This window comes from Lygodium microphyllum, chromosome 25, assembly GCF_053477565.2.
Source record: "Lygodium microphyllum isolate KBCC chromosome 25, Lygodium_microphyllum_v1.1.10, whole genome shotgun sequence".
Taxonomy (NCBI): domain Eukaryota; kingdom Viridiplantae; phylum Streptophyta; class Polypodiopsida; order Schizaeales; family Lygodiaceae; genus Lygodium; species Lygodium microphyllum.
In genome coordinates this window covers 58728950-58746081 of record NC_141159.1, presented here as the reverse complement: position 1 = coordinate 58746081, position 17132 = coordinate 58728950, and the positions used below count along the sequence as shown (strand labels likewise).

The 17132-nt window shown below is 42.5% G+C and overlaps 1 protein-coding gene across 3 annotated transcripts; it reads right to left on the bottom strand.

The window, feature by feature from the left end:
• Positions 1-420: 420 nt before the first annotated feature.
• LOC148014260 (serine/threonine-protein kinase STY13-like) lies at positions 421-16578 on the bottom strand. Of its 3 annotated transcripts, none has more exons than XM_087666838.1 (6): positions 15270-16575; positions 14910-15042; positions 14335-14530; positions 5731-5855; positions 1317-1475; positions 421-1064 (listed from the first exon to the last, which is right to left on the bottom strand). In XM_087666838.1, the coding sequence occupies exons 1-6, from the start codon at positions 15518-15520 to the stop codon at positions 720-722; spliced, it is 1209 nt and encodes a 402-aa protein (XP_087522964.1). In that variant the 5' UTR covers positions 15521-16575; the 3' UTR covers positions 421-719. The 3 variants fall into 3 exon arrangements, with proteins under 3 accessions (XP_087522964.1, XP_087522965.1, XP_087522966.1); XM_087666840.1 differs by lacking the exon at positions 421-1064 and adding an exon at positions 1070-1232 and having other exon boundaries at positions 15270-16578; XM_087666839.1 differs by lacking the exon at positions 1317-1475 and having other exon boundaries at positions 15270-16577.
• Between the last annotated feature and the right edge of the window lie 554 nt (positions 16579-17132).

Genomic DNA, 17132 nt, shown 5'->3' with positions numbered 1-17132 from the left:
ATATTCATCGATGCCTAGAGGAGGGGTTAGAGTTTGTCGCAAGATAAGAAATAAAGGCTAATGACATTGCCTCTGTTATCTGATTTTACATTCACCAAGTCTTCTATAGGGAAATTCAGATTGCAGCTAACACATGTAACAACTACATTGGTAAACACATTATTTGGGTTAATCTGTTAGTTGCCTTGTCTTACTGTGGATATAGTGTACTGCCATATGCTTCTGAAGGTCCATAGGAACATTCTTCTATTACCAAACATCAATCCAACAGGCCTCTTGGCCAATTCCAGTCATCTATCCATCATTTAATTGATAAAGGGACTGCCAAACTAGTTGTCTATGTATGGAAGCACATCAACATAACTCTGCTGGAGTAGAATACTAGTATTTCTGTGATTCTCCCCAACAAGGAGAAATAAGTTACTGTTGGGATTTGCTTCTGTATTATGGACTTCGTCAGAATTTTACATGTGACTCCCTTTGTAACAAAACCCACTCCATTTGGAGATGACAGTTGAATGCATTGTTCATGCATACGCTTTACAATGTACAAAGGCAAGCACTTTCTAAAAGTGAGGTACCACATTGCCTGGTTCTTGGGATCATCAAAGGATGCCAAGCTGTGTGAAGGGTTCATCAGCACACGGTAACCAAAAATGTGATATTCAGTTCTTCCTGAATGGAAGGGGTGTGGTTTGGTTTGGAGGGGTGGAGGGGCATTACATGAGACTTTCACCTGTTCCTGCAAAAAGACATCGACCAAAGAACACAGAGAATGCACGCCGTGATTTATTTGACAAAGTGGGACTGCTACTCTCAGTCTCCTTGTCCTTCGAGGAGGTTTTGGTTGATAGCTTCCTTGAGACAGGCATACTTTTGGAGATAATCTGCATTTGAACAGTGGAGCTCCTCGGTGCAGAGAGGGCTGTCCGGAAAGAGCTAAGCATGTCTACAACCTGATCAAAATTAGGACGCTCTTGAGGATCCTCTGCCCAGCAAGATTGCATGATAGATATGAGATCTCTGGGAAGGTCTAAATCTTCTGAAAGGGAGGGTCTTGTGCCCTGCATTGTACATGTAAAAACTACAATATTATCCAAGTAGGAGAAAATTCAGAACAAGCAAGTATGAGGGAACAGATGACACTATTCAGTGTTATAAGTAAAGACCTTCCCATTACTTGGCCAAACTAAAGATATTTGAAGCGAGTTGTTACAGTACTGCATAGTTCACTACCACAGAAACAGAAAGCAGTTCACTCCACCTTGCCTCAAAAATGAGATGAAACATGTACCGTAACTATACCAGCACATTACCTTGAAAGCAGCTGCATATGCTGCCTGCAGATTTGACATACCCTCAAATGGCATCCGATTTGTGAGTAACTCCCACATGACAATGGAGAAGCTGTATACATCAACCTTGTGGTCATAATGCTTTTTCTCACCATGCCTCAAAGTAACAGTGCTATATAGCTGCAGAAATTCCAAGTTCATGAACATAATAAGATTGTGCAAACACCCCCCGTTAAACATACTTTGAAGACCTCCAGCTGATTGTAATGCCAATGTTAACCTGTAAGGAATATATATGCTGTACGGATATATAAGAAAATTTTATGCCTTTAAAGACCCTGACCGTCTTGGTGGGTCCAAGAGTAATGGCAGTTAACATTACTCGAGTGATAATGATTACCATTACTTAATATTATGAAGGATGACAGCAGGTACCACTATCCTGGGTAGCAGCAGTTGGTGTTACTTAAAAGTTAGCAATTAGTGTTGCTCATTTTACTTGTCAATTCATTTTATGCTTTACTTGATGTATTTATTCATTATTTGTTGTTGACTGGCACAAAGTTGTGAGTGCAAACTGTCAGAGTGATTGAGAGCCAGCTTTGAGATCAGGAAGGACTATTGTTTCCTCTCGTAGCACTTAATGTATCAAAATGTCTTCATATAGATGGCCACAACTGTAACAATCTGAATAACTAAATTTCGTTCAACCCAATGTCGCATGGTTTCCCATGTATAACGTAGCTTCCTGGTGAGCATCTTTGCTGCAGGCTTTCTCTAGCCCTAACACAGCAACCTCCACAGAAGGAAGGGCGCCTAAGTCCAGGGAAGTGACAGAAATAGAGCATCAGTCCAAGATGCTGACAGCAACACCTACAAAATTTTCACTCACAATCCTGCGAATAACTGTACAAGGTTGCAAATGGAGTCCTCCTGGATAAAAGGATTAGAGTCACACCCAATCACGATAACCACAAATGAACCCCTCCCAAGGAAGGGAGACTTAAGACTTGGGCCCCATGACCTCCTAATGGCCTTAACCATCTAATCACACCAACTTGGAGACTCATTCTTTAACTACTGCTATGTCATTCTTCAGTGAAACTACGTAAAGCAATGTGCCCAATCATCAAATTACAACCTGTGGAGTCTGTGTTGTACTTGTGGGCTGGGCATTCTTTATTTATGGGCGCCAGTTTTTCTTGAGCCAGTTTTGTAACCACTTGGCATTTTATGGCTGGCCAGCTGCATTTTATGGCCCTTCAAATGCTGGCCAACCTTATCCAGATTATTGGCTATTTGTAGCCAGGCTCCCGCCTCCTCAAACACATCATCAGCATATTCTATTCCTTGCAGGTGCTGTTGGAGAGAGGGAGCCAAGACCAATGCCCATTTGGCTGCAATGACTCACTATAGCATTCAACTGTGTCATGTCTTGGTATATGGATTCGATTTCTCGAGCATTCTTCAGAGTTCTTTCTTTGCAATGTTCTTCTCTATCTTTGCAGTCTCTCTTCTTTCTTGTATTGTGCAGTTTCTTGTATTGTGCAGTCTATTGCAGCAGTTTCACGAGCTTCCATTGCTGCCCACTTCTAACATGGCACCAAGCATCCATGTTCGGGAACTTGGTGCTGTTTTCTGATGTTGCAGGTCTGAACTCACACTTCTGCATTGCAAATCTGCCTTTTCCTCAACAGTTCTGCCCAAGCGACCCCTATTTGCTGCTGATCATCCAACTTTCAACCTCCTGAACTTGTATGTTCATATCAGCTTCTATTGATTGTGTTTTGCTTTCCGACATCTACATTTTTAGTTCTTCTCATCCCTGCAGGTGGGGTGACTGATTTTTCAGGCTTTCTTGGCTGCATTTAATTAGATTCTCCCTATTTCAGCAATCATTTTTATGATCAGCTGTCTCTACACTGCATGTGAACTCCTAATAGTGCAATCTCTGTTGTGTTCTCGCTATTCTCTCTCTTTGTTTCTCTTTTTAGCTTTATCTTCTCATCCTATCCTCTCCAAATGGCACCTCCCTGCTGCTCAACTGATGATGAACTCCATGGTCTTGATCACCTAACCTAGAGTGCTGTTATGAAAGCATGGTTTGTGCAAAAGCACTTGTGATATGTGGTTTTAGGAGCTATTGTGTGGGCCCAAATCCCAACTCCTCTTCCAGATGATTGGGACTGCGAAAACTACAAGAAAGTTGTGCTCACATGAGATACAAATGATGCTTGTGCATATTCCGCTCTTCTCCATTGCATTTCTAAAGAGGTTCTACCGTCATTCACCTCTTATCAGACAACTCCAAAGATGTGTGGAAGAAGCTACAGATGTACGAGACTCTATCAACCAAGCGGGTTGCGACCCTCTACAGTCAACTTCAACTGATGAAGTTTGAGCCTAAAGATACTACCCAATCCTTCTTACTCCATGTCAAACAGGTGTAAGATCAATTTCAGTACATGCAATCTACCCCTTCCAAAGGCTCATCTTGTGGGAACTATGCTCTATAAGCTCCCTCCATAATTTGATGAAGTTGCCAATGCTTTATAGGCACAAACATCATCAACACCAATGAGCATCACTCATACGTCCTCTATGTTGCTTGAGCATGAGGCTTCCTTGAGGGTTCAAGGGAGGATTCCATCTCAACATGATGAGGCATTTGCAGCTTCAAAGAGGGGTGGCACAAAGTTGACGACAAAGGCTCAATGCTATCACTATGGAAAGAAGAGACACTTACGCAACGATTGCAAGGAGTTAGCGGCATCATGGCAGAAGAAGCAGCAAAAAGAAGAAAGACATGGACTTGTCTAATGGATCGTCATCATCCTCCAACTCTGACTCCAGTTCAGATCCTCTAGCCAAGGTGAAGGCCAAGGGCTAGGAGGGATCATCTTCTATCGAGAAGGGAAAGGGCATGGATGCCCCTCTTTTTATTGCTTCCTAGTGCTGGAGATGCAATCATTCGTCACAACTCTCAAATGCTAGAGATGGACTATGCAAAGGTGGTGAGGTGGGCCAATTAGGCCTCATATATGAAAGTATATAGGTGCACTCAATCCAAAGAGGGATCTTCCCTGATGAATTGACCAAAGTTTGGTAGGTTTTGAATCTTGGTCCCTGGAGATGGGATTAACTCCAAGTTCACCATGGACTGTTTTTTGACAGTGAGTAGGATTGGCTCCTAGTCTGATCTCTCATGAGGGACACTTTGGCACTCTAGCCAAAGGCAAGGAATCCATGGTTACATTTGCTCAAATGCATTCTTGATAGGATAGTCATGTATGCTACTAGAGATTCATTGATAACAGACATTGAGAGCTGCTATGATTCTTCTCTATATTTAAGAGTTGATGTGATCAACATCGACATCAAGTTCTATTGGAGGAACATTGGTGGTGGCTTGATCACCCATTGCTTGGGTATCCATGGTCTATTGTGGTGGTCATTGTTGTATGTATTGTGATGAGTCATTATCATTGCATATTGTATTGTATCAAATCACCCATGATCTGAGAGAGGGTGTTAGTAGATTAGTCAGTTCATGCGAGTCTATGTTGTACTTGTGGGCTGGGCATTCATTACTTGTGGACACCAGGTTTTCTTGGGCCAGTTTTGTGGCCACCTAGCATTTTATGGCTAGCCATTTGCATTTTATGTCCCTTCAAATGCTGGCCGACCTGATCCAAATTACTGGATATTTATAGCCAAGCTCCCTCCTCCTCAAACACATCTTCAACATACTCTGTTACTTAGAAGTCCTCTTGAAGTGAGAGAGCTGGTGACAATGCCCATTCAACCAATGACTCCCTGTTGTACTCGATTGTCTTATGTCTTGGTATATGGATTTTTCTACTTTGTTCTCTATCTTTGAAGCAGTCTCTCTTCTTTCTAGTGTTGTGCAGTTTATTACAGCACAAGACTTGGGCCCCACAACCTGTCAATGGCCTTAACCATCCAAGCACAACAACTTGGAGACTTGGTTTCTTGTAATCTAGATACTTGTTGAACTCATTTGAGTTTATCAATGACCAATCTTTTTGGGAGGTTGGGAAAGATCCCCCAACTCGCTTAATCTTTCAACACTCTTAAACAAAAACAATTCACAAAAGCAGCTCTCTAATCTGGATAAAAGAGAGAATTTGGAAAGGCACGTGTACATATGTCTAGAATAAGAGATCCAACAGAATACAAGACATCTATGGAGGATTTGCAAAAAGGGCTTGTGGGATAAGTGACCCAACAGGATACACTGGCAAAAAAAAGCTTCATGCAGGTAATAGTACAGTTTGTACCAGAAGTGGTAAGTCAACATGGATAGTAATAACATGAAAGTGAGCAAGTAACAATTTTAAAAACCCAGTGTGGCCAATATTATAGCTTCTCATATAAATGATTGACTTCGAGTTGGAACAATATAAAAGATTACCTCAGGTGCCATCCATCTATAAGTTCCTGTCTCAGCTGTCATCATTTCTGTTAATGTCAGCTCTCGTGCCAGACCAAAGTCTGCTAGTTTCACTGATTTTAGATCAGAAGTCAACAAAAGGTTATCTGCAAGGAAAAAAAACATTTAGTGAACATGGAAGCATTAAAATAGGTATCTGCCAGCAGTAAAAATTTCCAACCAGAAACTTACAAAGAAGTAGCTAGTAAAATCTAGTCATCCAAAAACACCAAAACTTGAGGCAACGGGAGATGCAACCAATGCAAGCTGCTCCTAGAACCTAAATCAGTCCTTGCTAACAAGATAAATCGGAGGATTTCTATCCCTGAATGTGTGAGTTGTGGAAGACACAGGGGAGGGAGGTTCTCTCTCCTGCAGCCTGCTATAACTTATTCTGCAGCCCTTTTGCTGCTCTGCCAAAGCAGAGACAGCTTGCCTCTTCTGCCAAGGGGGCCATCAAGTCTTGCCTCTACACGTGCACAAGGGTTAGAGAGAGAGAGAGAGAGAGAGAGAGAGAGAGATTGTGCCTGCATCATGCTTCTTTAGCTTTACTAGTGTGGAATTTTCCTGGCACAAGATTAAACTTTATCTCCTGTCCATTGGCCATGTCCATTGGCCAGGAAGATCTGGTCTCTCTTGTCCCACATTTGGCAAAGGGTGGAGGGACCTCTTATGCATCCCTCTAATGGGTCTTGAGTCTCTCTATCATCCTTTCTCTTTCTTTCTTTCTTTCTTTTTCTCTCTCTCTCTATTCACAAGTCTGTAGATCTTGAAGCCCTATCCTCCTCTGTCTGAGCTTTCTCTCCAAATGCATTCTATCTAGGATATCTTTAAGCTCCCTGCCTTCCTCTCTCTCTCTCTCTCTCTCTCTCTCTCTCTCTCTCTCTCTGTGCCCCCCGCCCCCAGGCAGAAGCCTGACATGTGCAAAGGCTATGGAAGAAACATAAGTGAGACACTCACACAATTAAGAAGACATATGGAACTACACCTCTCTCCCTCTCTCTCTCTCTCTCTCGGAACCATTGCAATCAAGCACCAATTAAGAAGACATACGGAAGTATTCACTTCTGACTATAGACACTTTGGACAATTGACCTGCAAAGGGCATGAGCTATGTCACATCCATCATAGTCCATTATGCTACGCTCACCCGCTCTATTTTGAGAAGGTAGTTTGTTGAGAAAGCCATTCATTAAGTTCATTTCTTTTCCTGAATTCCTTCTGGTTTCACACTTTCAACCCCAAAAAGGGTTCAACTCCCACATTCTCGGGCACCATCCAAGATTGCCCAGTGCTGATAAATAGGGCACAGACTCTCTTTATCATTCACTCTCTTGCACATTCTTTGATACTCTTACATATTTTCTCCACTCTATTCCTCAGCCTCTCCACTACTATCTACAGCCCTACTCAAAGGGCATCTCGACTCGTGGATGATCCTGTGTCACTGTCTGCTGCCTGCCGCCCTGTTCCATTCACATCACACTGCATTCACAGTGCAAATGCTACTGCCTAGCTGTTGTTCATCATCAGGCTGGCTGGTGTCATCAGGATTGCTGCAGGCAATACTTTTCCTGGCTGGCAGCATTTTGTGTTTTGCAGTGCAGCCCCTTCCGAGCATCTCACTTGACTCCAATGACAGTCTATACTCCCCTGCATGCTGCGTTTTGCTGCTGTTGGGTCTGCTGCAGCAGCATCTCAGCCATAGGCAGGCCACCCTGCTGTTCTCCACCCTCTGGGGCATGATGGTTGCTGGTTATCTTCTTCCTCCACTCAGACAACCCCTAAGGACTGCCTTCCACTCCCTCTACAGCTGTCCTTCACCATTCATCATTTGCCTCCATACCCTATTACCTGGAGGACTACACTTCACTCCCTTCACTGTGCAGATCCCCTTCAAGTGCTGCCACCTGATCAGCCACAACAATGCAGTCATCTCAGAGCTTTGCTCCATTGTATCAGCATGATTTAGTGTTCATCATCCCTCACACTTCTTTCGAGTTTTCTTCTCTCAATGTTTGCTATACACTGCCGTTCTCCTTGCAAAGTTCAAACCCTACTGTCTCTCTAATATGATATGAGTGCACACTGTCTAGTCACTGGTTCTCCTTGCAAAGTTCAAACCCTACTATCTCTCTAATATGATATGAGTGCACACTGTCTAGTCACTTTTCTTGACAGGGTATTAGAGTAAAGCTGCTCAAAGATCTAAAGATCCTCTTCATCAATGAGGACAAAGGTTGCAGGATCGGTAGCACTCTCAAATCCCATCCTATTTCCATTGCACCATCGGGACAACACCATTATCTTCTCCCTCCCACCCTCCCTTTCCACATTTGGCACATCAGTGCTATGGCTTCTCCACAAATAGAAGGACCGACCATTGGATGCTCCTCTACAGCAAGAATGGTCATACCACCGAAGATTGTGTCCATCAACCTTTGCTCCCCACCCACCGGAGTATGTGTGTCTTCCCCCTAGCACATCTTGTGCCACCTCACCCATTTAGGCACAAAGATCATTCTACTTCGGCTTCAGATTTCTATGCTCAAGGCAATAAGACACACAGGATGCACACAAAGCCCTTGTGAGCAAAAGGATGCTCTAAGAACCCACTGAGGTAGTAAGCCCTCTTGGAGACCACCGCAATGCAGTACAAAGCTTTCTCCCACCCATTTTCAAGTCCATTGGCTTCCAAGGCCAACAGTTCTGCAATCTACTCACTTAGAGACACTCGCTATTGGGTACTGTCTCCTTGACAATCTGCTCCTTCGCAAAACAAGGGTTGTTTGCCTCCTTCCACTCCTTATCTTCACAATCCACTCCACTGAGAGACAGAGGCTATTGGCCACCTGTGGCTCCACAAAAGCTACACATTACCCCTCCTTCCTTGTGTGGCTCCACGAACACTGACTCTAATGCGAGCGTCGAGGAGTTTCTATGTGATACCCCTCCCTCCCATCCCTCTTCTACTCAAGTTTGAGAGGCCACCTCTAGGAGCTATCTAGCTTCGAGCCCATTGGAGCCCCAAATACCTTCTTCCGCACCGCCAGCAGCACTTCCTTCATCATTAGATACTCCAAAGGCCATGATCTGTGAGTTTTTAGATTCCCTCTCTCTCAAAGGGGGATTCAGAGAGGGTATGATCCGTGAGTTTTTAGATTTTATCTTTCTCTCGAAGGGGGATTCAGAGAGGGCTCATGTTTCAAAATTCTTAGACTTCAAGGGGAATCCCATTTCTACAACTTCAAAGGGGATCCCTACTCATCGTGCGGTTCTTCAAACACCCTGTCAACAACCCTTTGCCTTCTTGGGGTGGTTGACATCACCATGCAACCTTCCAGATTAATACCCTAGATCTACATGTTCTACCTAGTTGAGGACCTTGGATGTTTCAGTCATGACTTGGTGGCTAGGCCTTTGTACTCCTTCAAGCATGGAGACTTTTTCCAACTCGCAACATTTGTGTTTTGCAATGCAGCCCCTTCTTGGCATCTCATTCAACTCCGAGTGGCACTCTCTAGACCCAACCTTCCTTCTCAAAGAGGGTGGTAATTTCCTGATCAAGCACTTAATTACAGCAATCAATAAATAAACATAATTGAACTGCACATTTTACCTTCAAAATTCTTGGACAATGGACACCTTGTTGGCCCCTACACTAGCGCCCCTTTTAGTATTCCTTTATCTTCAATTGCTAATGAATTGATTACAACCTGAGATTCCACAATCTCCTTGACTGATCCAAAAGCCCCTTGCTATTTAAATAATCAGCAAACAAAATGGGCAATTTGCCCCTTGACTTTCACCCAGGACTTCTTGTAATTGGACCCCAACTAGCCAAATCTTGCCCCAAATCACAATGGATGGCTTGGCATCTGAAATCCCTAACAATTTCACAAATTTCAAGTGCTGACTTCAATCTATAATCCCTTCTATTGGCATGAGTCCCAAGCTGGCTATTAAACCCTAATTTTTGCAAAAATTTACGGTTTACAACAAAATTTCCTCTACTATCCACCAAATATGGCTAAAATCTACTCCAAATGGCTGAGATAAGCTGAGATCTCCTAAGAATGGACTAGAGAAGGTGCGAGAGAGCCAAGATGAGAGAGAGATCTCATTTTCTTCATGAGAAAACCCTAAAATCTACCTACAGCTTTCTCCAACCTACATTTAATGCAATCACCTACAGTCAGACATCCCCAAAATGCTGCCACTTGATCAGCAATGCTATCGCCAACCCCTAGAAGGTGTCTTCCTATTGTCGTCTGCCCTTGGAAGGTCCCAAATTGCTGTAGCCTACAGCCAATTGTTGTTCCTCTACTCTTCTAAACCCAATTTTTAGCATTATCCAACCATTCAATTAATTTTTTAAATTAAATTATTTTAAAAATTAATTTCAACCCTTCTAACCTTGTCCAAAATTAAATTACCCATCCATAATTAAATTGGTTGCGCCATTTGCAACATAGAGTAGTCCCCAACCTCTATTGACTAGACTTGCATTAATTAAATAATTAATGCCTAGCCCCTAGTGTCACTAGGGGCACTTAGTGACCAAACAACTATCCTAGGGTCCAAATTGGCACCAACTGACCCCACCAAAGCCCAACTAGCATAACTTATCACAACTTTTACCTTTGGCATCCACTATATTCTCGGGGTCCTTGGCCTATTACCATGAAATAACTATCATGTGCATCAAGTGCTTAAGAACCTTATACATTTGATTAGTAACTTAATCAAATGTTATCGGCAAGATTAAAGTATCTCAAATTTTCGCGTCCCCGTGATAGAGCTCCTCCTTGAAATTCCTAAAATCATCCTCAATTGCACTGCATTGTGCCGATGAAAAGCATGCAGCACTAGAATAAGACATCACAATCACAACATTGGCCACTGCTGTCTAACCATGCTACATGTCCCAAACCTGCTAAAATTTCCAGCCACCACAAATATCATATTAAACTGAGAAAATATCCAAAACTCTTTGCTAGAAACCCATTGGATGCATCCATAACTCATGTTTCTTAACTGTTGTGACTTCACAACCATAGTAAAGCATATTCTCAACATAAACCGTGATTGAAACTATCAATGGCATTTACTAACATGCTGTTGTCCATGGAACCAGCTGCAAACCATTGAATAGTAAGCATAAACTGATCATAAACTGATCACTTGCTAATCCAAGAACTCATCCCAAACTACTACAAATGCGATCCCAAAGTAATCATAAACTCATTGCAAAAATTAATTAGTGATTGATGCAAAACTAATCCCAAAAGATGACCATAAACGTTTCTCAAGCTGATCAAAAACTGAGTTGAAACTGATCAGAATTTGATCCCAAAAATTGAGACGAAAGCTCATGTTAAACTGATGTAAATGTATAGTTTTAATGCCGCGGTGAAACCCATACTCCATCTACATACATCTCACAATGACTAGTATATTGGTTAGTGACCCCATAGCAAACATGCTGTCAACACAATACCTTGGATGCACGTTAAATACATCCAAGATCCACTACATACGAGAGATATTCAAACTAGTGGAGTGGAAGTGCTACATCCCCTTGAGCATTAGGCAATGCTCCAAGCCCCTCCTCTACTGAACCTGACTGAGCCCCGCTAACTGAGCCACCGAAACTGAAATACATCTAGGTAAAAGTTGCAACAACTGAGGATAGTCTACCAAGTCATCCAGTTTGCATCCATTGGTGAATAGTTTTAAGACTTCACCAAATTTGGAAATTTTACCCCTGATCTTTGTTTTCTTATGTGCCAAGGTATGCTGGAGTACCAAGATCTCATCTAGCTTCTCAACCTCAGGCTAAATTTTAGCAGATACATCCTCTGGCACACACCATGAAAAGACCTCAACAAACTGACATGAAAGGCATTGTGTATCCACCAATGTAGAGGTAATTTCAGCTTCAAATGAAGCCTTTAGCATTACCTTTGGTGCGCCTTGCTGTCCCGATGGTGTAGAAGATTGCATCATTTTACCCTTGCTATCCTTCTTTGAAACATTCATAAATCAAATAAACTGAGGATCATTTGCCAATTCAGCAAAGAGATTTACTACTGTCCTCATCCGATTCTTAAACTGGTCATCAATTTCCTCTTTACTTTATTGTTTTTGCTAGTCATCAACCTCATCATTATGCCTTAAAGGCCCTGCATCTTATCCAACAACATTTTCAACTTGTTATCCATGGTCTGAGCCTTGTCCAACATAAAGCATTGCATTTCCTCCTTCCCGATGTGAGTGTCCATACAAAGATGCATCATCACTCCTGTATGAAGACATATTGCTGTAATTTCTCAACTGAGATAAAAAATCAACACAAGCACAAAGCTTTAGCTTGCAATCAAGTGCCTCAAGTCCACCAAATCAAGGGATTGAGTGGTATTCCGAAAATGGAACCACCAAAACATAATTCCTTCTTGGAGAGGGTGGTAACTCCCTGATCAAGTACTTAATTACAGCAATCAATAAATAAACATAATTGAAATGTGCATTTTACCTTCAAAATCCTTGGACAATGGGCACCTTGATCCCAAAACTGACACCCCTTTCGGTATTTCTTCATCTTCAATTGCTAATGGATTGATTACAAGTTGAGATTCCACAATCTCCTTAGCTAATCCAAAAGCCCCTTGCTGTTTCAATAATTAGCAAACAAATTGGGCAATTTGCCCCTTGATTTTCACCCAAGACTTACTCCAATTGAGCCCCAACTGGCTAAATGCTGTCCCAACTTTACAATGAATGGTTCGATATCTGAAATCCTTGACAATTTCACAAATTTCAAGTGTTGATTTCACTCTACGATGCCTTCTGCTATTGGCACATGCCTCGAAGTGGCTGCTAAATCCTAATCTCTACAAAAATTTAGCATTTACAGCATATTTCTCTTTGTTGTCTGACTGAGATTTGCTCCAAATGGTTGAGATAAGCTGAGATCTCCTAAGAATGGACTAAAGAAGATATGAGAAAGCCAAGATAAGAGAGAAATCTGAGTTTCTTCACAAGAAAACCCTAAAATATACCTGCTTCAACTTGCATTTAATACAATCACCTACTATCAGGCATCCCCAAAATGTTGTCGCCTAATCAACAATGCTATTACCAGCCCCCTGGAAGGTGTATCCCTATTGTCGCTTGCCCCTAGAAGGTCCTAGATGGATGTCGCCTGCAGTGAATTGTTGTTTCTCTACTCAAAAAATGAACAGTAGCCCTCTCTCTCTCTCTCTCTCTCTCTCTCTCTCTCTCCCCCCAGCTAAAAATTGCCTAAATGACCAAAGATCCAACCCCCAAAATGTCTTCTCGATTTGCATGGGCATTTTTGCCAAGTAGCAACCTTCTAGAATCTAAACCCGATTTTCGTTATTATCCAGCCATTAAATAATTCTGAAAATTAATTTCAGCACTTCTAACCCTGCCCAAAATTAAATGTGCCCATCCATAATTAAATTGGCTAGGCCATTTGCAACCTGGAGTAGTCCCCAACCTCTATTGACCCTTAGACTGGCATTAATTAATTGATTAATGCCTAGTCCCTAGTGCCACCATTGACACTTGGTGGCCAAATAACTGTCCTAGGGTCCAACCTGGCACCAACTAACCACCAAAGCCTACCCAACTGACATAACTTCTCACAACTTTTACCTTTGTCACCCATTGCATCCATGAGATCCTTGGCCGGTTACAATAAAATAACTACCATGTACAACACATGTTCTAAACAACCTTTCACATCTGATTATCCTTTGAGTAGGGATACTTTGGATACATAAAGCCACCTTTTCATGAGGTGCTATAACCTAGCATACCTTCTATTATTATTCAGCCTCCCCAGCGCACTCACTAGCATAGCTAGCATTCATATGCAAAGGCTGTTGTAATCAGGTGTTTGTACGTAATGGCATGTTTTGAGGCTGCAAATTCATGTGTGTTATTTTCTGCTCATTCATGTTTCCAGTTGCACCTGACACAAGCCTCAAATCATTTTCTCAGCACTATAACTGAAGTAGGATGTCACCAACAACGGGATTGGGAGGACAAGTAGCAGAAAGCACAGCAAATCAAAGTGACATACATTATTTTCACATTTACACCTATCGTTCCAACTTGCTGCAAGAAAGATAAAGAGTAAGAAAGAGTAGTTTATAAACCTCTTACAAAATGAGCTATTACAATAGCCGCAACATTCTCCACATAAATGTGTATGAGAACTCCTTTTTGTCCACTGCCTTACCTTCACAAGGAGCGCATCATATTTCACTCAGCCCATAATGAAGAAAGACATGAAAGTTTTCAATAGCAGCCTCCACTACGCTCATAATGCAAAGCAGCAAACAATGTCTTTCTGAGTTAACATGCAAGTTACATGTCTTATTGCATTCTTATCAGTAAATTTCTATACCCTGATCTAACATAAAGTTCAATAACATGACAAGCTCATGCACTTCTTCTGTCCTAAGATAATGGGATGATATTTCGTAGTGTAACCCCATTGAATCTCAATTGTCCTTGTATGTCAAGAAATTGCCAATTTGGAGAACAATGGCATACCAGGTTTCAAGTCTCGATGGATCAGACCATAAGCATGAAGACAACGCATGGCTTGTGCAATGTCCAGGGCATAACTAACTGCCAATGCAAGGTCCAAGCGACCTGGCCTCAAATTCATCAGATGCTTGCGGAGAGAACCGCCACGTAAGAGTTCAGTAACCACCACCATTGCTGGCTTTTTGCATGCTCCAATGAACTGTCAAAATAAAAAGTATCAGGTAAGAGCTTTCATGTGTAGAAGAACATCAGAAATATTTGCAGCAGAACAGAGCGAGTGCTTTCCATAAACTCCAGAAGGAAAGCATTAAAACAAAGATAGAAATTCTTCTATGTTCTATCATCTCATACCAAATTTTGGAAGACAATATTCAAACCCCAAAAATCCCTATATATACTGACTGATGCAGCAATGTTCGGAAAGGAAAATCTGTTCATAGGACCTTAAATATGTGTAATAGTTCTCCACAAGAAAAGTTAAGATGCTATCTCACATAGACCAATTCATCATATGCAGTGGCCAGCGTGATTTGTGCATAGTATTAGTATTGGTATGCTATGCTCACAGAAATACATACTTTCACCAGATACTCATGCTGGACTTTCTGAAGCAGCGTCGCTTCCCTGGCAAAGCGTGATTGCCTTTTGGCAACTTCCTTTGGAGTCTCACCAGGTTGAATTATTTTGATGGCAACGTCTGCTTCATGGTACCTGCACCAGGCATTCAAATTAGTGATAGTCTGAGATCTCACGCCCATCAGAAGCCCGTTTAGTGCTAAACAGATCTCAAGTCGTCTGCTGTGATCGTAGAAAGTGTCCCAAGGGGACACAGCAAAGTGGGCATTTGCTGTGTCATTGATGCCAACTTGAAAGCTTGCAGTTTTCATAAACTTTTATCCATAATACTAGCTCCAAAAAGAGGCAACTCGTGCACTTACTTGCCCTCATAAATCTTGCTGTATGCTCCCTCTCCAATTTTGGGGCCAACTAAGAGAAGGTTAGCATTGATCAGCCACCGATCTTCAATGTGAATTTCTTCTGGAGGAGGGCAGGGTAGGTCCTCCAGCGGTTCGCAACTGCTTCCTGCATCGCACCCAAAAGAGCCGAGTTGTCGTGCACTTCCTGCTGAAATATGGAAACACTTAGCAGCCTCTGGAGTGCTGAAAAGCATATCTTGGCCGGACCTCATTTCCTCTCTGTACAACACCACGCTTTTGTGATGACAGAAGGGGGGGTTCTGACAGAGGTCCCAAGAGGTTTACCCTTGGGCTCTCAAAAAGGGTCCTATTGTGGTACCCTTGGCATCTGCTTTCTCTCAGGAATCCAGGAAAAGGTTTAATTTGGGGGAGAGTCCCGTGAGGCGTTATCTTCTAGAGGATGGATGAAAAAGGGGGGAGGGGAGAAAAAAAGTGGGAGCTAGCACAGAGACAAATAAGGTTCTTTTATGCAGGCTCCACAACTAGCTATACAATCTACACAGGGGATTATGAGAGAGAGATGAACATAGCGCACACCCACTCCTTACAATCACCTATCCTGTGGCAGAGAGGGGAGAAAGGAGACTGTACAGACAGGAAAGGATTTTTGGGACAAGCAATCACTTCAGCTTCCTCCATTACCCAAAGGTCCCTCTTTGGTTGTGTGCCCTCACTTTTTAAAGCAGCGATGCTTTAACCTCTGATGGAGAAGTTCACAGACCAGGAGGTCACTATCCTGTCTACAGGATTGTCCATTCTTTTGAGCCAGAGCCAAGAGCAGGGGCTGCTCTGCTTCTTCCTTCTACCCTTCCTCCCTCCCTTCCTTCTGAGCCAAATTCAAGCTGCCATATCACTCTCTCTATTCATCTGTTCATTGTCACAGCATAGTAGTCCCCACGCCTTCCTTTTTCCCCCAAATTTTCACCTCTGAAAATGAGCTGCTGCTGATTATGATCTTTGAAAGCTACTCCTCTCACCTAAGTTCCTCTGCCAATCAACATCCGAAAAGAGAAAGAAAATAAATCCTCCACTTCAGCGTTAGCTACAGCAAAACTCTACAAAGCTAGAAGCCAGCTTTAGGCTGTCTGAGAGAGAGAAGAAGTGGCAGTCTGATGATCCTCTTCTAACAAGCAAGGAAGCAATCGAATACAGCGTGTATGTTTATTTTGGGTGTTGGGGGGGTAGAGAAGCATATGCCGATTTTGATCTCCCCTGCAGGCTTCTCGAATACTGTTTTACTAGACTAAGAACTCTCTCCTGTTGTCAAAGCCCCTCCCAAAACGCAAATGTGAACACTCAACCCACCATCTTGCCTGACGGTTTGATATTTTTAGGCTGTGTACTTGCTGGTCATGCCCATCACCCATAAATGTGTGCAAATATCTTATAATGGGGGTGCCCATATGATGGCCTTCGACTCCTCCTCGAGTCTCATACCATGCCACGTGGCTATATTTTATGAGTGTGGATAGTACTTTAGTGGAGACACAATTCTCACTTTTGTGCCTTGTGGCTATGTTTTTCGAATGTGTCGACAACAATTGAGCATGGCTACAGTCAATTTGGCGCAATGCTTTGGCTATGTTTTTCGAATGTGTCGACAACAATTGAGCATGGCTACAGTCAGTTTGGTGCAACGCTTTGGGTGGTACAGCACCTCGTTCTTCTTAGGGTAAGTCTTGAAAGTAAAGTGAATATTGTCATTCACTAGGGATTAGTATCATGTCATTCATAATTGCATGAGATCTCTTATGTATGGGTTGCCAACATTAGGGTCTTTTAAACAACTATATGAGGGCCAATAAGTCAAAAGATCAAGTTGAC